The sequence below is a fragment of the Mesoplodon densirostris genome, chromosome 6 (assembly GCF_025265405.1).
Source record: "Mesoplodon densirostris isolate mMesDen1 chromosome 6, mMesDen1 primary haplotype, whole genome shotgun sequence".
Lineage (NCBI taxonomy): Eukaryota > Metazoa > Chordata > Mammalia > Artiodactyla > Ziphiidae > Mesoplodon > Mesoplodon densirostris.
Genome location: NC_082666.1, coordinates 1,947,099 through 1,969,198, shown reverse-complemented (window position 1 = coordinate 1,969,198; position 22,100 = coordinate 1,947,099). Strand labels below are relative to the sequence as shown.

The 22,100-nt window shown below is 66.2% G+C and overlaps 1 protein-coding gene across 1 annotated transcript in view; it reads left to right on the top strand.

Moving 5' to 3' along the window:
• KCNT1 (potassium sodium-activated channel subfamily T member 1) overlaps window positions 1-22,100 on the top strand; it is a 40,226-nt gene that overhangs the window by 4,010 nt on the left and 14,116 nt on the right. Inside the window, 17 exon segments of the mRNA XM_060101523.1 lie at window positions 7,322-7,401; window positions 7,898-7,997; window positions 10,358-10,414; window positions 11,784-11,832; window positions 11,905-11,964; window positions 12,081-12,155; window positions 12,222-12,305; window positions 13,022-13,116; window positions 13,985-14,165; window positions 17,389-17,553; window positions 17,855-17,991; window positions 18,915-18,978; window positions 19,101-19,209; window positions 19,643-19,751; window positions 20,550-20,699; window positions 21,027-21,265; window positions 21,588-21,822. Coding sequence (XP_059957506.1) covers window positions 7,322-7,401; window positions 7,898-7,997; window positions 10,358-10,414; window positions 11,784-11,832; window positions 11,905-11,964; window positions 12,081-12,155; window positions 12,222-12,305; window positions 13,022-13,116; window positions 13,985-14,165; window positions 17,389-17,553; window positions 17,855-17,991; window positions 18,915-18,978; window positions 19,101-19,209; window positions 19,643-19,751; window positions 20,550-20,699; window positions 21,027-21,265; window positions 21,588-21,822 — 1,989 coding nt within the window.

Sequence of the window (22,100 nt, the reverse complement as noted above, 5' to 3'; positions counted from 1 at the left end):
CCGCGTGCTCTGAGCCCAGCGCGTGGCCGCCTCCTCCGTCTCCCCCTCCGGCGGCTCCAGCGCGGCCCTGCCCTCCTGCTGTTCTCCCCAGGACCCTCGGGCTTCCCCGCCCCTCCTCCCCTGCAGATCCGCACCTTCGTGTGCCCGCCCCCTCCAGGAGCAGGGCCACTCTCCCTCTCCGGTCCCCGTCCTCTCCTGCCGGCGCCCCTCACCCGCTCTCAGCAAGTTCCCGGTCCGCTGTGACCGGCTCTGGCCCTGCCAGGTTCCTGCCACCCTGGGTGCAGCTGTCGCCCGACTCAGCACTGGGGGCAGCGCCCAGGCCAAAGGAAACCTGAGCTGGATAAACACGCAGGATCTGGGCCCAGTTAAGCCCAGGTTTCCCCTGCTCTTTGCAGCGCCCAGCCCCACACCACGCCCGCCCAAGACCTCACCCGCCCGGGCACCAGGAGCTGTAGCGGGGGTCCCACCCAGAGGGCCCTGCCCAGGCAGGCAGGCAGGCCGCTCCCCGCTCCCCGCCTGTGGCCTCAGGGAGGCAGTGATCCTCTCTAAACCTTGGTTTCCCTTCTGGAAGATGTGTGCTTTAGGGATTGAAAGAGAGGCCCCGTGAAGCCTCTGCGGAGAAGCAGCCCCTGGTGGGTGCGTCACCAGCAAAGAGCAGACCCTCTGTGCCCACCTCCCCACCCCGCCCCGACACGGGCGGTCTGGCAGCTCCCACCAGCCTCTTCCTCCCAGCCTCCCTCCCAGGTCGGCACAGGCCACGCCCACCTTGGTGTCATCTGGCTGTGGCCAGTCTGGTAGAGCCCTAGGCCAGGCCGCCCCAAGGGCAGCAGGTGTGTGTTGCTGGCCCAGTAGAGGGGTTGCCCCTGGGGGTCCCTAAAATCACTGGCCTGCCTTGTCACCAGGAAGCCGAGGGGCAGGGCAGGGGGTGCAATGGCTTGTAGAGGGCGGGGGAGCCCAGGAGAGGTCGTCCAGCCAGTGGCCCTGTGTGGGGCCCGCCTCTTGCTGCCATGAGCTTCCTGGGTGTCAAAGGGGGGCCGACAGTGCGGCTTCCTGGACACTGGGGTCGCGCAGGGCCTGGGGCAGGCTCAGTGCCGAGCAGGGCGGTGAGCACAGCTCGCTTGGCCGCAGGCGGGTGCCCATCCTGCGTGCGGTCTCCCCGGCCTGGGGCGGGGCGGGGCGCATGTGCCGGCACTGCTGTGTGCACTGTGCTGCTGCTCAGGCACCGAGGCCGCCAGGCCCAGTCGGGAGTGTGCGCACGGGCGCACCCCTGCTTCCCTTGGACCCTGCCCGGGTCCTCCCTATGTGTCCCTGCCCACACCTGGTCCAGGAGTCCAGGCCCTCTGTCTGTCCATCCGTCCGCGTTGATGTGTCCACTCGATTCCGTCCCCAGGCTTCACCTGGAAGATTTCAGCCTGGACTCCTCTCTGTCTCAGTAAGTGCCTGGCTCACAGGTGGCCTCCTAGCCCCTGGCAGGCCCGGGGGGAGGGCAGCTTGGGCCGTGCCAGCCCAGGGGGGAGGGTCCGCTCCGGCCACACCATCTGCCCTGCAGCCGGGTGAGAGCGGGGACACGGCCGGTGCTGCTGGGCCTTGGGTGGGGCTTCCTGGGGAGGAGCCGGGGAGTAGGAAATGGGGGTGTCCGGAGGCGAATATCCCACAGGTGGTGACCACAGCCCTCGGGAGGGAGCAGGGACCCCTGCTGTGGTGCCTACGTGGGGACAGGCCTACAGGTGACCACTGGTGACCATCTGGACCCCCAGGCGCCTGGCTCGCCTGCCCTACCGTGAGCCCTGCCAGGCTTCTCCTGGCTTCAGCTAGGATTTAGGTCAAGCAGAGGGTGCTTTGAGGTCAGGGTACCCAAGCGCCCTCAGCAGCCCCATCGGGGGCATTCCTGGGAAAGAGCCCCCCACCTGCTCACACCCACGGCGTCCAGTGTGGCCACCGACTGGGGCCTGGTTTTTAGTCTCGTTAATTAACACCGTCGACATTGGCCACCACCACCCGCTCGGGGCTTCTCCACGCCGCCCCCTGCAGCCCGAGGCTTTGCGCTGTTAACGCCGCCGGCAGGAGCCTGGGAGCTGCCCCGGGCCTCAGTCCCCCAGCGGTGGCGCGGTGGGTAACAGGAAGGGGAAGGTGGTAACACAGGGCTCTCCCAGCCCCACCAGGAGTGGGTCTGAGACCGTGGGAGGATGTGGACGGTTGCAGCCGCCTGAGGGGCCGAGGCTGGGGTCCTGCTGCCCCAGAATTGCATTGTCACGGGCAGAGCAAACATCCCTGGGCCCTCGGAGGCCCAAGGGGGCTCACCGGGGCCCCTGACCGAGCCAAGGCGCCAGTACAAGGACGCTCTCGGACTGGGGAGGCCCAGGACGGCGCCGTCTGTTGGTTTGAGAGGTCACCCGGAGCCCTTGCTTTCCTCGGTGTGCCAGGCTCCGGGAGGGCTGACTGGTAGAGGGGAGGCGTATGGCCATGGGCTGACGTGGGACAGCGGGCGGCCTGTGCCCCAGCCTGTACCGTGGGAGGAGCTGCAGGAGAGCCTGTGCCCTCGATGCCCCAACAGGTGAGGCTGCAGCTGGGGCAGGGCAGCCCGTCCGCCTGAGGCCCCACCTCCAAACCCAGACCTGCCCGGCTCCTTGCCCGCCCGCCCTGGGACCTACCGCTGCCCGGGGAGCAGGGCGGGACCCGTGCCTGTCCTTGTCCAGGCCCCTGGGCGGGTCACAGGCTCTGCCCATTCTCAGAACAGCCGGCCTCGGTGTCGGCAGTCGGGCCCCGGCCCTGCTCTTCCCCCTTGCCCGGGGCTCCGTGGCCGCCTGCGTGGAGCTCCCGGGCACCTGCTGCAGAGCCGCCGGCACGCAACAGCAGACCGGGAAGAAGGCCGCCAGACCTTGGCCCCGTGTGACTGCAAGGCTGGCACAGCCGGGCGGGTGGGCCTCCCACAGCCGCGTGCCTGGTGTCTGGCCACCCTCCCACCGGGACTGGCCGCCTGTCCCTGCGTTTGCCGCTTCCCGGCACAGACCATCTGTGCCGAGCTGCCTGCCAGGAGTCCCTGGAAGGCCACTCCCCCAGCCTGCCGGTCAGCCTACCGGTCAGCAGGGAGAGCTGCAGCCCCCTTCTTCTACCTGCCCTCGCCTGGCAGGTCCGGTCCTGGTGTGGGGTGGGTGGAGTTCAAGCAGCTCTGCTGGCACGAGGGGGCCTCCTCTGGTCCACCCCAGCATGGGCAAGACCCTGCACGCCGGCAGCGGGCCTGGGCCCACTCGAACGCAAGCCGAGTAGGGATGGGGCACAGCCGCCTGCTGGGACCTGACTCCTACACCCCTGAAACTCGGGAGACCCAGGCCCCATTGGGAGTTCAGAGCCCTGTCTCCTCTGACCACAGGGTGACCTGAGCCAGCGTCCAGCCTGGGTGGGCCTCTGTTTCCATGTGTGTAGGGACGGGGCTCGTGGGACCCCTCCGAGAGGCCCTGTGACCGGGCTTGGGGAGATGGCCCTCAAGCTGCCTGGCCTGGATGCCTGTCCTTGCCAGCCTGAGAGCTGCTCACTCCATGACGGACAGAAGGGAGCAGGGCTCAGGACTGTCCCGGGACAGGGTGTGGGTTTGGCCTGTCCGGTCCTCGGGTCTCATGGCCGAACCCCAGGGGGTACCCCAGGGACTGTCTGAGGCCGGGGCTCTCAGAAGCCTCGGGGCCCCGTGACCAGGCCTGCCCAGTGCTGCGGGCAGCAGTGGCCGTGCGGCGCGCCGTCCTCCCTGCCGGGCGTCCTGCCGAAGGGGCGGGTGAATGGATGCGAGCGGGTGCAGGCGGGGTGGGCCCCTCGTCTGCCCTCGCCCAGGGCTCTCAAGCTGTGTTTGCCGGGCCGTCGCCCTGTGAGCTCTCAGCCGGCTCCTGGCTCTGGGCTCCCTCCAGCCCTCCCCCGCTCCCCAGAGCAGCTTCCTGTGGGCCTGGTCACCGGCTCCACCATGGGGCTACCACAGGGCCTCAAGCCACAGCTGGTGGCCGGCAGCCACGTGCCACCGGCAGCCATACACGTGGGTTTATGGCACGGGGCCGTCTCTTCCGGGTGATGTGAGTGATCAGTGCAGGCCAAAGTCGGACTCAGAGCAAGTCCAGCCCCGATCGCTGGCACCGCCCAGCTGGTGGGTGCCAGGGCCCGAGCCACGGGCATGGGCCGTCTCTCACTTCTTCCTCTCTCTGAAAACCACCACTTACCTGGCCTTTACGAGGGAGGACCTGAGGCTCAGAGCGGACCGTGTTACCTTCTCCGCGGTCACGGCAGCCCTGCCAGGCTCCCTCAGGACGCCCGTGGCAGGCGGTTCCTGTCACCACCCGAGCCCCAGGTGAGGCGGCCGAGGCTCAGACAGGCGGGGCCGCAGGCAGGGGAGGGGAGGGGCGGGGTTCTGCCGGCCAGAGGGTCCGTGACCCCGGCGTGGCTGCATCCCCCAGGAACTTGCGGGGCCAAGAGCACATCCTGCAGCTGAATTACACCCATTGCATCCGCACTTCATAAATGGAAAGCTTGTAACTTACTTTCTGTGGTGTGAGAAGCGGGCAGCCACAGCTCGTGAAAAATTAGAAGTGGAGGCGGCTCTGTGGATTTCCCCGGCCCCCAGGCTCGACCTCCTGGGGCCGAGTCTCCGCCGGGCTCTGCCGCCCCCCACCCCTTTCTCTCCTCCCGTGTGGAGAGCGCCCGGGGCCCGGGGGGGCCTGTCCAGATGGGTGTCCACAGCCGCCCGGGCAGGGGGCTGACGGGTTCCATGTCTGAGGCATGACCAGTCCCGGTTGGCAGTCCTGACCCCTGGGCCTGGGCGGGGACTTCCGGGGGCAGCAGCCTTGAGAGGCATGCGGGCTGGGGGCGCGGTGCACGGGGGGCAGGTCCCCGGGAGGCTGAGGAGGAAGGAGGGAGGCTCGGCCACCAGCCACGCACACCAGCCACGCGGGCCGAGCTGGGCCTTGCTGGCCAGATGAGGGCCAGGAAGGGCGTACCCGAGTGGAGGGGCACGAGGGGTGGGGACCCTCCTTGAGGCTTTTCCGTGCAGGGCAGGACGGTGGGGGAGTGGTCCCTTGGACACGTGGGCACCACCGAGGGGCATCCACCCCCTGACCTGGCCCAGGCCCAGCCCAGCTTGTCTGAGCCCCTCCTTCAGAGAGAAGGCATTTGACCAACTCCCCAAAGGGACCCTCAGGGATTCCCACGACCCGGCTCTGGGCAGCACCTGCAGAGGAGGCTGGGGTTCAGGTCCAGTGGGGTGTGCTGGGGTACAGTGTACAGTGGATGCGTTGGGATACAGTAGGGTATACTGGGGTGTAGTGTACAGTGGGGTACACGGAGATATACTGGAGTACAGTGGGTGTACCGGGGTACAGCATACACTGAGATGTGCTGGGGTGCAGTGTACGCCGGGTGCACTGCGGTACAGTGATGTGCACAGGGATATACTGGGACACGAGGAGTGTGCTGGGCTGCTGTGTACAGTGGGTGTGCTAGGGTGCCAGAGAGTGTGCTGGGGTGCAGTGGGTGTATTGGGATGCTGTGTGCAGTGGGGTGCACTGACCACTGGCTCTGGGCTTGGACCCCGCCAGTCTGCGGGAGGCCTGTCCTGCCACCCTGGCTGACCGCCCTGCACCAGGACCTGAGAGTGGGGAAGGGCCCACGCCACCAGCTTCTCCCCCTGGGCCCTTCTTGAGCCCTGTGACCAGTGGGGGCCACTGTGGTCAGGCCAGGGCCCCCGACCTGGCGAAGGTCAGGGAGGTGCTGGGGCTCTGCCCAAGTCCCCTCCCGCGGGCCCATCACCAGGGCAGGTCCAGATGGCTGCTGCCAACACATCAAGTCTGTATCACACTCTGTGCCTGGAACAGGCTTGAGGAGTGATGCATATTTTAAACACTTCTTGGAGATGTTGGGGCAGCCGGCCGCAGGCAGAGCAGTGCCATTACACTGTCAAGGTGACCGCGGCATGAATTTCTGCATCGATAGGAGCTGGAGCCCGGTCAGCGGGGGAGGACGTTCACAGCCCTCCACCCTGGTGGACGACGACAGGGAGGTAGGGGTGGGGAGCAGGGACCTGGGCCAGCGTGCACCTCACCTCTGCCTGTGGACCACTGTCCTGCATCCTATCTGCTCAACCGCCACCTCCTCCATGCAGCCCCCGAGATTCCGCTGGGTAGCACTGCTCTGCCGTCAGGGTGTTCAGTTCCTCTGCCTGCTGTGTCACGGGCTTCACACAGAGTGTGGCTGAGCGGCTGCCTCACCTGGACAGTCTTGTCGCACCCGCACAGCATCCCTGAGGGTGGCGGGGCCGCCTGCACCGGACATCTGGGGGAGGCGAGGCACGGGGTGTGGCATCTGGACCAGGCCTTTCCGGTCCAAAGCCCCAAATCCCAGGCTCCTGCTGCCTCTGTCTGGTCAGGGGCTGAGGACTGGCCACAGTGATGCCCACGGGCTGCTTGTGGGGTCCGAGACCCACCTGCCAATGGGGCAGATGCAGCCTGGAACGGAGGCCATGGGGCAGATGCCAGGTGCCAACCCAGAGCAAGGCAGCCCAGCCCCGGGGCCCCCACCCGGCGAGGGAAGCGGTGCTGGACCATTCCCACCGCGGGAACCTGACTACAGGGTCATTGTCGTCCTGTCTGCTGTCAACACTGGAGTTTCCATTATGGTGGAACATTAAGCCCTCGCCTGGCCAGCATGCCGGCCACAGCGGGCTCGCGGCCGAGGCGGGGGCAGCGGCCCGTGGCCTCCGGGTCCCACGTTAACCCTAGTGACCAGACGGGCCATCCCCACCCCGCCTCCTCATTCGGCAGCAAACTCCTGCCAGTCCTTGTGGTCTGTTCCCAGGACGCTGGGGGCCCGGGCAGGGGCTCAGGGCATCTGGGGATCGTCCAGGGAATGGCCTCAGTGGGAGGGGGCCCACTGCTGGCCTGTCTGCCTCGACCATCCCGCGGGCTGCAGCGAGTCTGCAGGCATAACTACCAGGGGCCTCCAGACAAAGCAGCTGACCATTGGCTTCTGGAACATTCTGTACTAATGATAGGGCATGTTTTGAGCCAAGGGCCACACAGGCCACGTGTAATCCTGGTGGCTGCCGTGAGAGCCCAGGCTGGGGGCCTGGGAGCATACGCCTCTGCGGGGCCTGGAGGGCCCTGGGCACTGAGAGGGCGGCAGCCGGTGGGCAGGTCCGCTGGGGGCACGTGGGGACGTGGCACCCAGCGCCTTCTGTCCGAGATGGCAGTGCTGACCCCGGCTCTGGCAGCAGGGAGGGGCCTGCCCGTGGGGGGCTCTGGGCTGGAGCCCCCGCTGGCCCCGGGCCCACGCCTTCCTGCCTGCCTTCCAGGGTCCAGGTGGAATTCTACGTCAACGAGAACACCTTCAAGGAGAGGCTGAAGCTGTTCTTCATCAAAAACCAAAGATCCAGTGAGTGGGGCCTTCGTGGGGGGGGGGGCAGGGGCGGCGGGAGTGCCCCCCATCTCCGGCCCGCACCACGTTCCATCCTGTGGGGGCCGCCGCCCCCGGCAGCCGGGTGGCACCGCCTCAGACCCTTCACCCCGAGGGGCTCCCTGGCCCCTCCGTGTGGCCCCACCCTCCCACTGCGGGTAACCTCCACCTGCATCCCAGCAGGAGCTTGGCCCCCTGGGGTGCAGGATGGGGTGCGGAGGTGCCCGTGGGTCCTGGTCCGTCAGTCTGTCGGTTGCTCCCCCCACCCCCTGCCACCGGTGCTCCCAGCTCCGGGAGCCCTCTGTACCACGTCCGTGAGGCGGGACAGGGCGAAGCCTCTCAGAGGCCGGCCCAGCAGAGCCACCCCGTCAGTGCTGGCGGAGCAGCCGGTGCGGAGGCCCAGGTGCAGAGGGCGGAGGGCGGGCTGGGACCCCGGCCGGTCCGGGAGCCCTGACCACCGTCCCGCCCCCCACAGGCCTGAGGATCCGGCTGTTCAACTTCTCCCTGAAGCTGCTGACCTGCCTGCTGTACATCGTCCGCGTCCTGCTGGACGACCCGGCCCTGGGGATCGGATGGTGGGTGACCTGCAGGCCCGGGGCTGGGCCTTCTTGTGGGCCCTCTGCCGTTACAGAGGCCGATGGGGTCCGCACAGGGGTCCGTGCCCGGTCCCTGTGCCCAGGGCCTTGGGGAGTCCTTCCTTCCCCTGTGGGGCCCCACCCAGCATCCCTCCCCAACAGAGCCGTGGCCAGGACGCCACCCTCAGGCTCCAGCCGACCAGCCGGCTCAGCATGGGCGGAAGGGTGTCCTTGTGGACGACGGCTGCGTTTGCAGCCACACTGGACCCGGACAGAGCTCTCCCTGGGGGTCTGGGATGCCCCCTCCCTGCCCGCCCAGGGGTGCACGGGGGGGGGTCTCAGCAAGGGTCTCTGGCTCCCTCAGCAGCTCCTGCTGGGCAGGCAGGGGTGCCAGGCCTCGGTGGGGGGAGGACGTGAGCCTCGCAGTGCAGGGAGGCTGTGTGCCTCTTTCTTGGGGCTCCACCCGGTTCCCCTTGCCCCTCCTGGCCCACCTCCCTATCTGCTCCGGGAGCCTCTCTGGACTCCCTCATACCCGGATGTGGGATTCTGGAAGGTTCTGGAACGGTCCTCTCTCCTGCTTCCCTCTTTTACTCTTTCTGGGGGGTTTCCCCAGCTTTCTCTCCATCCCTCTAGTTGAGATTTTCACTTCTGCTCTTGTGTTTTCTGATTTTCGAGAACGCTTCATCTCCAAGTGTCGCTCCCCCTGCAGGTGCCCTGCCATCAGCACCTCGGGTTTGTCTGAAATGCTTTCCTTTCTTACAGTTCCCCCTTCTGTTCAGTCTCTGCTCCCCTGAGCTCGCGTTGAAGGGACTTCCTCAAGCGTCTGGCCACTCACACTAAGGTTGGGCTCTCGGAGGCCGAGGGCCCTGCGGTCAGGGTGTGTGGCCAGTTGGTCACCACCGTCCCCTGGGTCTGCCCGGCTCCTCAGAGCAGATCCTTCCCCTCTTCCCTGCAGGGTAAGGCCTGGCCCCTGGGGTCCTGCAGGCTGAGCTGGGAAGGAGGCCGGGGTCAAAGTTCGCAGTGCAAGCTTATAGTTACCTCCCCGTCACGTGCAGTGGAGCGGGTTCCCCAGGCCAGACCCTCACCCACTCCTGAGAATGGACCTCCTGTCTTCATCGGGAGTGCGGGAGGACAGATCCCACCGTGGTGGTTTGAGAAGGAAACCAGGGTTCTGACTCTCAAAGCACTTTCCTGGGTTCATCCCACCTTCTCCCACTCCCAGAGGCATCTGGGATCTACAGGGACCGGCTCTGTTGTATTCATTGCAGAGCGCCTGGCACGTGACGGGTGGGTGGGAGAGCGAATGGATGGGTGAGGGGGCTGGTAGATGTATGCGTGGGATGGATGGACAGGTGGGTGGATGGATGGAGGGATGAATAGATGGATGGGTAATGGGTAAATGGATGAGTGGATAGATGGAGGATGGATGGGTGGATGGAAGGATAAATGAGTGGATAGATGGAGGATGGTGGATGAGAGGAGGGTGGATGGGTGGGTGATGTAAGGATGGTGGATGGATGGATGCATAGGTGGGTGGATGGGTGGATGGGTGGGTGGATAAAGGAGTGGATGGAGGGGTGAATGGTGGATGAGAGGGTGTATGGATGGATGATGTAAGGATAGTGGATGGATGGATGTGTGGGTGGATGGATGGGAGGGTGGCTGGCGACTTCTATGGGCACTGAGTTTACAACAACAGGCTCAGGCTTAGGAGGAAGTGGGTCAGTTGAGAAAAAAGGAGCAGGGAGCTGCCCGTCACCATGGGGCTCTGTGAGAGTGAGGTCCTGTTGGCCAGTGACCGTGGCTTCGCTTGTAATCTGGGGCAGAACTAGCATGTCTGCCAGGCCCCTGCCACCCTCCCAGTGATGGGCATCCAGATGGCTTGGGGAGGCTTGTCCTCGGGAGTGACTTAAGGACGTGCATCTTGGAGTCGGCACCACGGGGCAGGAGCTCGGCTTTCTCTTCGTGTCTCACGCACATCGTCCAGCCTTGTTTCGGCAGCTCTGGCCTCCAGGAGGCCCTGAGTGGTCCATGGTCCATCTCTGGCCACGCACAGCCCTTTCTCTGCCGGCAGCCCAGGTGGAATCCCCATTCTCTCCTGGGCTCCCCTCTTGTGTTCTCACCCGGCCTGCCCCTCATCCGTTAGAGACCCTCCGAGAGCATCTGCAGGGTGCAAGCAGGCTGCCTCGTCCCCCAGGTGTTAGAATACAGACGCCTATCTGAGTTGTGGGGTCCTGGCCCTGGTTGGGGAGAGTGTGCCCCCCATACACCCTAAGCCCGTGGCAACCCTGGGAAGGGTCTGGTCCCTTTGGGGGCGGTGCTAGGAGGGGCCGTGGCTGGCCAGCTCCGTCTCTCCACAGCTGGGGCTGCCCGAAGCAGAATTACACCTTCAATGAGTCATCCTCTGAGATCAATTGGTGAGTTTGCCACCCAGCTCCCACTCAGAGGCCCAGGGCCAGGTTGGGTGGACAGAGGGTGACACTGCCCAGCCCCCCAGGATAGATGCCCAGCCGCAGCCCATGACCCTCCTGGGATCCCTGGGCCCTGGCCAAGCAGCGGGCAGTGGCGGGGTGGCCCCTCAGAGTACAGCCCCAGAGGCCCAGGAGCAATCTAAGAGTGACAGCAGGGGTCACCGCCAGCCGGCTTGGCCCAGCCCTCATGGACCGTGGGTGGGAGGAGAGATGCAGCGAGGACCTGCCGGAGGGTCGATCACTGCCTCCGCAACTCACGACCCTTTAGCCAAAGAAGGCAGGCGCCCAGTCAGGCAGTGGGAAGTGACGCCAGAGCGACGGGGGTGCCTGGTCCACAGGTTAGGACGTGTCCCAGGGCCTTGGCCGCCTTCTTGATGGAGGCTTCTCCCTTCCAGCCTCCCCAGACCCAGAGCCCCCTCTGGCCTTAACCTGCGCCTACGCCCCTCCCCTGGCACCCGCGGCCCAGCCTCGCAGAGCAGTCCTGGTCCTTCGCAGCAGCAGGACCCAATGTACCAGACCCCGAACACTCTGTCCCCAGCTCCGCAGCTTCTCCCACTCTGGCCCGGTCGCCCTGTCCCTGGAAGGCACACACAGCTGGGGTGGAAGGGACACGCCAGCCCCTCCCTTCACACCCGGCCCTGGAAGCCTGTCCTTTCTGGGCCTGTGACTCGGAGTGGCGGCCGGGGAAGCTCCTGAGCCCTGGCCCGACTCTCAGCCAAGCAGCCCTGAAGGCCTGGGGATTTCAGAGTCTGTGTCCCTCGGCCGAGGAAATAACTGCCCAACGCCTCCACTGCGGCGGGGGCCCTCCCACCCCACAGGGGCCCACGGGGGTCAGGGCCTTGGCCGTCTGGGGTCTGGCTCTGCCTGGGGAGGGTGGGCAGGGTCGGCGCTGAGCGCGGCCACACGACCCCTCCTGCTGGTCTCGCCCCAGCCTTTGTCCCGAGGCTGCGTCGGGGCAGGGACACCCGCCCCCCCCGCAAGTCACTCCCCTCCCCTGCTGGGTTATGGACGAGGATCTGAGGTCAGAAACTGGGGAGTGTGATGGCCAGCACCCCTGCCTCTGCAGGGACAGGTGTAGGAGCCTGTCCCCGGGAGCCCAGACGAGAAGGGGAGGCCACCTGGGCCAGCTGCGGACTCTGAGCCCACGGCCCGTCCCCAGGGCAGCCCGCTTGGGCCCTGGCCTCACAGGCCCCGCCCTGGGGCCCCCTTTCCCCGGGGCCCCTCCCCTTCCCTCCTGCCCTCGGCCACTCCGTCCAGCTCCAGCAGTCAGCCTGTGGTCCGTAGAGGCCCAGGGCTCACCTCCCTCTCTCCCCAGGGCCCCCATCCTGTGGGTGGAGAGGAAGACGGCTCTGTGGGCCATTCAGGTGAGTGGAGGCGGCACGGCTCTGGGGGGCCCTGCCCGCTGCGGTCCCGCTCACCGGCCCCTCCCCGCCCAGGTCACCGTGGCCGTGGTCAGCTTCCTGGAGACCATGCTCCTCACTTACCTCAGCTACAAAGTGAGTGCCCCCCGCCCACTGCCTGGCCCTGCCCTCCCCCCGCACCCCTCCCCCAGCCCCACCCTGGGCCCCCTCCCCACCCACCTGCTCTGAAGCCCGCCCCCCTGTCTCCCCAGGGCAACATCTGGGAGCAGATCTTCCGCGTGGCCTTCGTCCTGGAGATGATCAACACCCTGCCCTTCATCATCACGGTGGGTGAGCCGCCAGCTGCGGAAGGGGGCTGCCGAGCCCCACCCCCTGACGCTTCTCCTCCACAGATGTTCTGGCCGCCGCTGCGGAATCTGTTCATCCCGGTGTTTCTGAACTGCTGGCTGGCCAAGCACGCCCTGGAGAACATGATCGTGAGCTGGGGGCCGGGCAGCTCTGGGCAGGGTGGGCTCCCCCCTGCCCCTCCTCACCCCTCCCGCCTCACCTCTGCGAGGCCCCCGGGACCCCAGGGCACAGCTCGCCATGCCCTGGCCCTGTGGAGAGCTGGCCAGCTTCCTTCAGTGCCCAGGAGGCCAGGTCGACCACTGGACATATGTGTCTCTGTCACCACGAGATGCCCTCACAGCTCCTTCCTGACCAGCCGGAGCCCCAGCCCTTATGCCCCGGGAGAGTCACCCAGGCCTGTCCCTGCCCCTGGAATCATGGCTGGAGGAGGGAGAAGGTGAAAGTGCAGTGAGCGCAGGCGGGGCCCCGAGACCCAGGGCCGCGGGCAGACCCTGTGCTGAGGTCTGAGCAAGGCCCCTGTTGGCAGGCAGCACAATGACTGTTTTTTCCCAGGGTGCCCCTCCCCAGCCCAGGCTCCCTCGGGTCACCCCCATCCCAACTGCAAAGTGAGGTGACGGCGCTGAGGTCACGGCCTCTGGTCTTTGCCCGGGGTCCTCCCCTGGCATGGCAGAGGCCGGACAGGGAGACCGAGAGCTGAGGTCAGGTGGAGCCGCGGCCACGCCCTCCCCCCACCCCCCACCCCCGGTTCATTCATTCTCGTGCGTCTGGGACATTAGGGGGCGGGGGGAGGGCCCTGGGCTCCGACCAGTCCCTGCTCTGCCCCTGATGGCGCCACTTCCCGCAGAACGACTTCCACCGAGCCATCCTGCGCACCCAGTCGGCCATGTTCAACCAGGTCCTCATCCTCTTCTGCACCCTGCTGTGCCTCGTCTTCACGGGGTGAGTCCCTCCCAGGCGGCCGCGTAGCCGGCCCTCACGTCCAGGAAGCCGGGCTGGAGGACCGGAGGCAGCTCAGAGCCCCTGTTCCTAGGCCAGAGCTGCTAAGTCCGGCTCCTCTGGGGCCCGGGGAGATGTGGAGGAGGAGGGCACTGGCTCCTGGCTTGGGGGGCGGGGGGGACCCGGGGGGGACCCTCGGCTCGAGGTCCAGCTGAGAATAAGGTCTGGGAGCAGCCGGGGGGCTGAGCAGAGAGCCCGCCACCCCCACATGTGCCTGTGCCCCAAGCAAGGACGCGGCAGGTCCCAAGGCCGTGTGCCTCCCACCTGCCCTCCCCCACGCCCCCCGACACACGCACACTCCAGCGGAGCAGGACGGGGCGTCCGCGGGGTAGGAAACGCCAGGGTGGACCAGCCTACCCCCTCCCCACAGCCAGTGCGTCCAACCTGGGGAGGGCCCCGAGCACCGCTGTGTGCTGCGCCACGGTGTACGTGGGGATGGGACGCAGGGCCACGGCGGGGGAAGGACTGTCCACCTCTAGCTGGGCGGGAGGCTGAGCATGCCCCGCGCCGTCTGACCTCCTGGGGGAGGACGAGCTCCGAGGTGGGTGGCAGGTACGGGCTCGCAGCCTGGGGGGCCCCGCCCACCCCCGCTGACGTCAGACCCACGCTGAACCCACGCAGCGCCGTGTCCGCGCTCACGTGATGGGTGTGCCGGCCCCGCAGGCCGGGGTCGGAAAGCGCAGAGCTGGACCCAGGCCCAGGCTGGGGCGCCGTGTCGGCGACAGCTGACGTGCTGTCGCGGGCAGGCCCAGCCTCGCCCCAGGAGCCAGGGCGGCCGAGGCCCCGCCGCCACCCCCATCCCCGGTTCCAGGACCTGCGGCATCCAGCACCTGGAGCGTGCGGGCGACAACCTGTCCCTCCTGACCTCCTTCTACTTCTGCATCGTCACTTTCTCCACCGTGGGCTACGGAGACGTGACGCCCAAGATCTGGCCGTCCCAGCTGCTGGTGGTCATCATGATCTGCGTGGCCCTCGTGGTGCTCCCGCTGCAGGTGGGCCCTGCCCGGCAGGGGGCGGGAGGGGAGAGGAGGGCCGCCACTGCTGGGAGGGGCCGCGAGGCCAACGGGGGCACGGGGGGTGCAGACGCCGCTTCACGGGGTGGGGGGGTGCGGACGCCGCTTCACGTGGGGCCTGCCCGGGGCCTCCTGGGCGTCTGTAGCTAGTGAGGCCCGCAGCCGTCAGGACAGTGAGGGGGGGCGTCCTCAGACGGCTCCCCCAGGTCCCGTGCGGGGTGTGGAGCGTCGGGGGCTGCCAGGGTGTTCCGTGGGCTGGGCATCAGGAGTCCTCAGCCGGTGCAGCAGCAGCAGCTGTCAGGACCGTGTGGGGCACAGCTGCTTCCCTGTCACCTGTCAGCAAGGCCAGTCTGCCAGCTGAGCCACGCGTGTTTAGATACGACAGGTAGAGACCTGGAGAGGGGGCCAGTGGTTGCAGGCACCCCCAACCCTTCAGAGGGCAGGAAAAGGCCCAGGGAGGGATCAGGATGGATTGGGGGAAGCCAGACCTCACGGGGGACACTCAGGATTTGGAGGGACGGGGCAGGGGAGGTGCCTAACTGTGGCTGCAACAGGGGCCAGTCCACCCCGTGGGTCCTCTGCTGACCCTGAGCTCAACTCCCCACCCCCGCCCTGCAGCTCGGAGCCCCCAGCCGACACCCCCTCTTCCCTGCTTCCCCCTGGTCCGGAGCACCCCCCTGCAGGAAGGCCTGCTGCATGCGAGGGACACCCATGGGCCGAGAGCCCTAAACAGAGGTCTCACCCCCATCCCCGTGCTCGCCGGAACTTGCCTTCCTGGACCTGGTTCAGCAGTGGCCTCCTCCCTGTCCTCCCCACATTCCCTCCCGGCCCCAGCAGAGCCCCCTCAGGCCACAGAGCACCTCAAGGCGGGCCGTCCACTTTCCCAGGGCCCTGGCTGCTTTTAGAATCCATGTTCACATTTTATTATATTTTCATATACTCAGGTTTTCTAAATCGTATTTTTAATATTTTAGATATCTAAATTTATATACGTTAATTACTTTTTGTTATAAGTTGCATTTTTAGTTATATAGTTATGAGTTATGAACATCATTATGTTTTATGTTTTTAATTCTAATTAATATTTCTTTAAGTTTAAAATTATATTTTTACGTTACCATCTGGAACTTTTTCAAGCATGAAAAAGTCTGTCCCACTCAGGAGCTACATCAGGAGAGAGAGGGGACGATCTCCCCTCCCCGGGGCAGGTTGTGGGGCTGGAGGCTGTCACCCGTGTGTGCGCCCCCCGTGAGTGCACAGAGGGGTCGTGTGTGGTTTCACGTAAACGGTGCCAGGCAAGCTGGCTCCTGCCCCCGGCACCGTGAGTGCACAGAGGGGTCGTGTGTGGTTTCACGTAAACGGTGCCAGGCAAGCTGGCTCCTGCCCCCGGCACCCTGGACGCCTCCGCAAGGCTGTGCCCTTGTCCCATGGCTGCGGAGCTTCTGTCCCCGCGGTGCTCTGGCCCCCACGCTCCTGGCGGGTGCAGGGGCCGCTCAGAGCTGGCGCTTACATCCCATCACCCAGGCCAGGCTGGTGCCCAAGCCCCAAGGAGAGGGAGGCCATAGGGCCCGGCGTCAGAGGCACAAACCATCCTCCAGGGCTGGTGGATGGTCAGGACCAGCGAGACTGACTGATGTGCTGTCAGTGATGAAAAGGGAATGTCCCAGGTAGTGTCCTCTGTTCTCTCTTTAACCACGGTCACCAGTCAGCGCCCTGAGAGACGGTGACCACGAAATGCCCACCTGTAAATGTCCCTCACAGAGTACAGTGACGACAGCTGACAGCTTCCCCCCCGCTCAGGGTCGAGTTCCACACATCAGCACGGTGCTTCCTGCAGCTGCCGGAACAGAGCGCCCCACAGACGGGGGGGTGGGGGCGTAAACAACAGAAATTCACTCTCTCACAGTCCAGAGCCAGAGTCTGAGACCAAGGGGTCAGCAGGGCTGGTCCTGGAGGCCTGAGGGGAGGCTCTGCTTCCGTGTCTCCAGCTTCTGGTGGTGCCATGGTCCTTGGCGTCCCGGGGCTCGTGGCCGCATCCCTCTCACCTCTGCCTCCGGCTCCACGTGGCTTATTCCTGCACCTCTGTGCCCTCTCCTCTCGTTACGGGACACCGGCCGCTGGACATAGGGCCCACCTTAATCCAGTGTGACCTCGTCGTGACTCATGACGTCCTTGGAGACCCTATTCCCAAATAAGGTCACGTTCGGAGGCCGACGCCTGTGACACGGGAGGCCTGAGTCCAGGTGTCTGCCTGCCATCCGAGCCGCAGTCCTGCACAGGCCTCAGGAATCACCCTGGGGTCTCTGGCCCCTCCCACCGGGGCCCAGTCCTGTGCTTCGAGGCCACGGGGCCTCGTCACTGTAACCTAGTAGGTGCTCAATAAATTCAGTGAGGTGATCTCCCCTTAGCAAGATATAGCACATCACCCAGAGCAGGTGAGAACCAGAGGGAGTGGCTGCTGCCATCCATTTTAAATTGTGTGGGAAAAAAATGAACGACCTCAGTGCTTTCACGGGGTCTGGCTGTCACCCACAGACGTGAAGTCAGACCGTAGCGGGAGGCCCTGGGCAGGTCAGCACCCCAGTCAGCTCCGTGAAGCCTGGAGCCCACCTTTATGAATGTGTCACTGTCCTACTTACAAAGGGCTCTCAACACCCAAAGCTCACAGCCAGGAAGCGTGGGCCAGGGTGGACGGCACCCCCCAAACGGCAGCCTCGAATCACCCACACCCTTGACGTGGGCTCAGAACCGTGGTACTCAAAGTTCTCCTTCCATGCCGGGCATCTGGGTCCCTAATTCTGTGGCTGAGACTTTTCTAAGACACGTTTCCAGGTTTCTCCAAAACGTGTCTCAGGTGCCGATGGAGACCCAAAGGTCTCATAGTTACCTGGATGCTCAGAGCGTATCCTTCAGCATCCACTAACGGTTGCCTGGCCTCCTGGGGCTGGGAGCTGGACCTGCCGCATCTCTCACTACCCACACACTGGCGGGACCGTCCGTTCTGCCCCCACCTGGCCCCTTGAGTGGCCTGTGCTGCAAACCCCCGTGGTCTTCCGAGGCGTGGTTGGGACGCGGTTCCGTCCGTGCCCCGCCGCCTCCGGCCTTCGTGCCCGGCAAGTGCTGCCAGCCGCCCGCCCTGCTCTGTGCTGTCGCAGCTCCTGGAGCCCCAGGCCTCCTGGAGCTCACACGCTCTTACCTGCAGTTTGAGGAGCTCGTCTACCTGTGGATGGAGCGGCAGAAGTCGGGGGGCAACTACAGCCGCCACCGGGCCCAGACGGAGAAGCACGTGATCCTGTGTGTCAGTTCCCTCAAGATCGACCTGCTCATGGACTTTCTGAACGAGTTCTACGCCCACCCCCGGCTGCAGGTGAGGCCCCGCCCACGGCCCCACCCCCAGCTGCAGGTGAGGCCCCACCCACGGCCCCACCCAACCCCAGGGCCCCCCTGAGCTCCCTGGGCCTGGGTTTCCCTGCCTGTGCGGTGGAGCCCCGGTGGTCTCCCACACTGTGGGGATGGGTCTGTGAGGTCCTGCCTTTCCCTCCTACCAGATACACCATCACAGAGAAGGCGGGGGCTCCTGAGAGGCGACTGGTGTGGAAACACTAGGGAGGAGGGTGGGCTGGAGCCAAGCGAGCCTGCGGGCAGGGCTGACCCCATCCTACCTGCAGGACTACTACGTCGTCATCCTGTGCCCCACCGAGATGGACATCCAGGTTCGCAGGGTCCTGCAGATCCCGCTGTGGTCCCAGCGGGTCATCTACCTCCAGGGCTCCGCGCTCAAGGACCAGGACCTCATGCGGGCCAAGTGAGCGGCGGCGGGGGTGAGGGTGCGGTACTGCGCTGGCCGGGGGTGAGGGTGCGGCACCAAGCCGGCCTCAGCGGCGCCCGGAGCACAGGCGGGCAGCAGCTCCCTCTCTGTGCCAGTCACCCACCCGGGCGGGCCAGGCCCCCCGCTGACCCCTGCAGGGCCGCCTGGGCGAGCCCACCAGCCTCCTCTCCCACCTGCCTGGCTGTTCATCTGCGGGCTCGGGGGCAGCTGCCGCTCTGAGTCAGGTGGGAAGCTGAGGCTGTGGGCAGGTTTTCTTCTGAAGACAAGGTGACAGGGTGACTTGAGGTAAGGAGGCTGAGTTGTGAACGGAACTTTACAGAATCTGCAGCACACTGAGACACCCCGGAGGCTCCCCCATCACCCATCAGGATTTTATTCCAGGGCCTGACGTAACCTTCGAGGTGAAATGTGGGTTGTGTGGAGGCCAAGGGAGCAGGAGGCCCGGCAGCCGGGTCCCCCCCACAACCACCTCCTGAGCCTCGGGCCCCACAGGCTCGCCCAGGAATCAAGGCCCCAGACAGGGACAAGTTGGGGTGCTGGGTGACGGGGTGGGAGCCGCCAGGCCCCCCAGCCCTGGGGCGTGGACAGTTTCTCAGCCACCCTTTGTGCAGCCAGGGGCTCTGGGGGGCATGAGGGGAGCAGAACGGGTCATCCCCAGGCCTCGGGCAGCCTGTCCCGGGAGAGGACAGGCCAGCAGGCAGGGTCCAGCATCTCTGCCACCAAGTGGGCCCTTCACTCCGTGCCCCAGCCCCACCCCGGGTTAGCGGGGGCCCATCCTCAGCCCATCCAGGGCTGGTCAGAGCGAGCTGGGGTCTCGACAAGGCCCAACTCTTTCCCTGACGGCCGAGACAGGAGCACCACAGATGGCCCTGGTGATGCTCAGACCCGGTGTTTTGCAGGATGGACAACGGGGAGGCCTGCTTTATCCTCAGCAGCCGGAACGAGGTGGACCGCACCGCAGCGGTGAGTGTCCCCCACTGCCGCCCACCACCTGCCCGCAGGCCGGGGGGAGGGCGCCTAGGGGCAGAGCCCCTCCCCCAGCCTGCTGCTGCCCGTCGGCACCGACCGTGGCCTCCCCGCCCCAGGACCACCAGACCATTCTGCGTGCCTGGGCTGTGAAGGACTTTGCCCCCAACTGCCCTCTCTACGTCCAGATCCTCAAGCCTGAGAACAAGTTTCACGTCAAGTTTGCAGGTATGTTTGGCCCGGAGGGGGGCGCCTGTGTGCTCCCGGGTAAGCGCGCCAGGGTGGGGGGCAGAGGCAGAGCCCGTGCAGGGTCTGCGCCTGGGCCTGGGCATCAGGGAGGGCGGGGGCACTGTCTGACGACCACCTCTGTGGGCATAATGCCCGGGCTGGGCACCTGTGCCGACCCCTGGAGGGGACAGGCGAGCAGGCCTGTGCTGGACACCGGGGGAACAATGAGCAGCCCCCCCGCCCCCAGCCCTGGAGCTCTCGGTCAAGCCCGGAGACAAGCACAGAAGAGCCAAGAGAATGAACAGGCTCCCAGGGGCGGGGCACTGGGTGGGGCTGAGCAGAGGAGGGAGGGGTTCTGGGGGGTGTTGGGCAAGGGGGCGTCTGCCGTGGGGCAGCAAGAGCCGTGTGGTGGCCCTGGCGCTCCTGCCCACAGAGCACGTGGTGTGTGAGGAGGAGTGCAAGTACGCCATGCTGGCCCTGAGCTGCATCTGCCCGGCCACGCCCACGCTCATCACCTTGCTGGTGCACACGTCCCGCGGCCAGTGAGTGCTGCTCCCAGGACCGCGCAGCCAGGGAGACCAGGGGGCTGCTGGGGGAGCGGGAGGCCTTGAGGGGACCTGTGATGGGAGGGGGGCGAGGCCCGGGGACACGGCAAGGATGCCGCAGCGGGCGGCCGCCGAGGACCCAGCTGAGGAAGCAGTCGGTGCCTCGCCGAGCGAGGGTCGGAGCTGGGGGGTGGCCTGGGGGCTGCTGGGAATTGCAGGCGGGGCCCAGAGGGTCTACGGCGCAGAGGGCCATAGGGGCAGCAGGAGAGTCCTGGGATTTAGGCAGTGACAGGGTCCGGCGGGGCTTGGTTTGTAAGAGAAGGTGCGTTTGGCATTTGGCACCTGGGCTGGGGTCCCAGACAGAGCCTGAGGCAAGGGGCTGCCCTGGGACAGAGGAGGGGCGCCATCTTCTCTCTGGGGAGACCAGGCTGGGGTGTGGGGGGCCCCGACGGGCGGCCTCGGCTCCGTGTGGGGCCTGGGCGGCCCTAGGGGAGGGACCAGGCAGGGGAAGAGGACGTGGCCCGGGGCTCCTGGGAGGACCCACAGGCCGCAGAGGCCACTCTTGACTCCGAAACATTTTGACACCCCTAAAAATCAGACCATTGTGTTTACAGCTTTTTAAAACTGGCCAAGGACCCATCAGGCCACCCAGGTCTAGTCTCAGCCAGATGGGGAGGGGCTGGGGTCAGGGGTCATGCTGGCTTCCACCCACACCGGCAGAAGCCACATTTGGGGGGCACCATAGCCCGGCTGGGCGGGGGCAGCCGTGGGGGTGACACCCTCCCCACGCCCCAGGGAAGGCCAGGACTCACCGGAGCAGTGGCAGCGCATGTACGGACGCTGCTCGGGCAACGAGGTCTACCACATCCGCATGGGGGACAGCAAGTTCTTTGGCGAGTACGAGGGCAAGAGCTTCACCTACGCTGCCTTCCACGCGCACAAGAAGTACGCCACCCCCCACCCCGGGTCCAGGCCAGGGTGGGAGGAGTGCGGGGCGGGGTCCGGAGGCTGAAATGCGCGTGGCCTGTGCCCGCTGCAGGGTGGACCAGCAGGGCCTCAGGGTCAGACATCACGCCCACTCAGCCGTGAGACCCGCACGGGGCCCCTCTCTCTCTCTCTCTCTGAGGCTCCCTCGAGGCTGCCCCCGGTGGGTCTCTGCGTCGAGTGGGAAGGCATCCCGACACCCATGAGGGGAGGGCTGCACTGTCAGCCCCCAAGGAGCCCAGGAGAGGCAGCTTTGGGCCCCATCGAGCCCCCGCCCTGTCCGCTCAGGTACGGCGTGTGTCTCATTGGCCTGAAGCGGGAGGAGAACAAGAGCATCCTGCTGAACCCGGGGCCCCGGCACATCCTGGCCACCTCCGACACCTGCTTCTACATCAACATCACCAAGGAGGAGAACTCGGCTTTCATCTTCAAGCAGGAGGAAAAGCAGAAGAAAAAGGGCCTCGCGGGGCAGGGGCTGTATGAGGGCTCGTCCCGCCTGCCCGTGCACAGCATCATCGCCTCCATGGGTAAGGCTGAGTGCAGCTCCCGGTGGGAGGGCGGGGCGGGCGGGGCGGGCGGGGGACCCACCCAAAAGACCCAGGTGCTCAGGCCTGCAGCGTAACCCCGGGCAAGTCCCGTCTCTCTGGCCTCAGTTTGCACATCTGTCCCGTGGGGGCTTCCTGCCTTCCTGTGGGGACCTGTGTCGGCATCGATGTCCAAGTGCCTGGCCGGGTGAGACCGCCCTGCGTCAAGGGTCACTGGGAGCCTCTGTCCACCTCCACTCCGGGAACCCCTGCCCCCAGGACAGACGGGAGGGGCTTCCAGCCAAGTTCAGCCACTCTGTTCCAGGGACAGTGGCCATGGACCTCCAGAACACGGAGTGCCAGCCAGCACAGAGCGGCGGAGGCAGCGGGGGCAGCAAGCTGGCGCTCCCCACAGAGAACGGCTCAGGCAGCCGGCGGCCCAGCATCGCGCCCGTGCTGGAGGTGGCCGACAGCTCGACCCTGCTGCCCTGCGACCTGCTGAGTGACCAGTCAGAGGACGAGATGACGCCGTCGGACGAGGAGGGGCTGTCTGTGGTGGAGTGAGTGCTGCTGGGGCTGGAGGGGGAACAGAAGCCTTCCACGGGAGAGGGGAGGTGTAGCACGTGAGTGCCCGGCGCCCAGGAAGAGGCAGGCCGGCGGCGCTGGTCCTGGGTCTGCCCCATGCTCTGAACAAGGCTTCCAAACAGCTTCCCTGGAGACCTTGTTTGGCAAATGGAATCTTCTGGGGACCCAGCTCGTGGACGGGAAGGCCAGGCAGTGCCCGCCCTCACCCCTCGTCCTTCCCTATCACGCCCTGGGCGGCCAGGCCTCAGTGCCA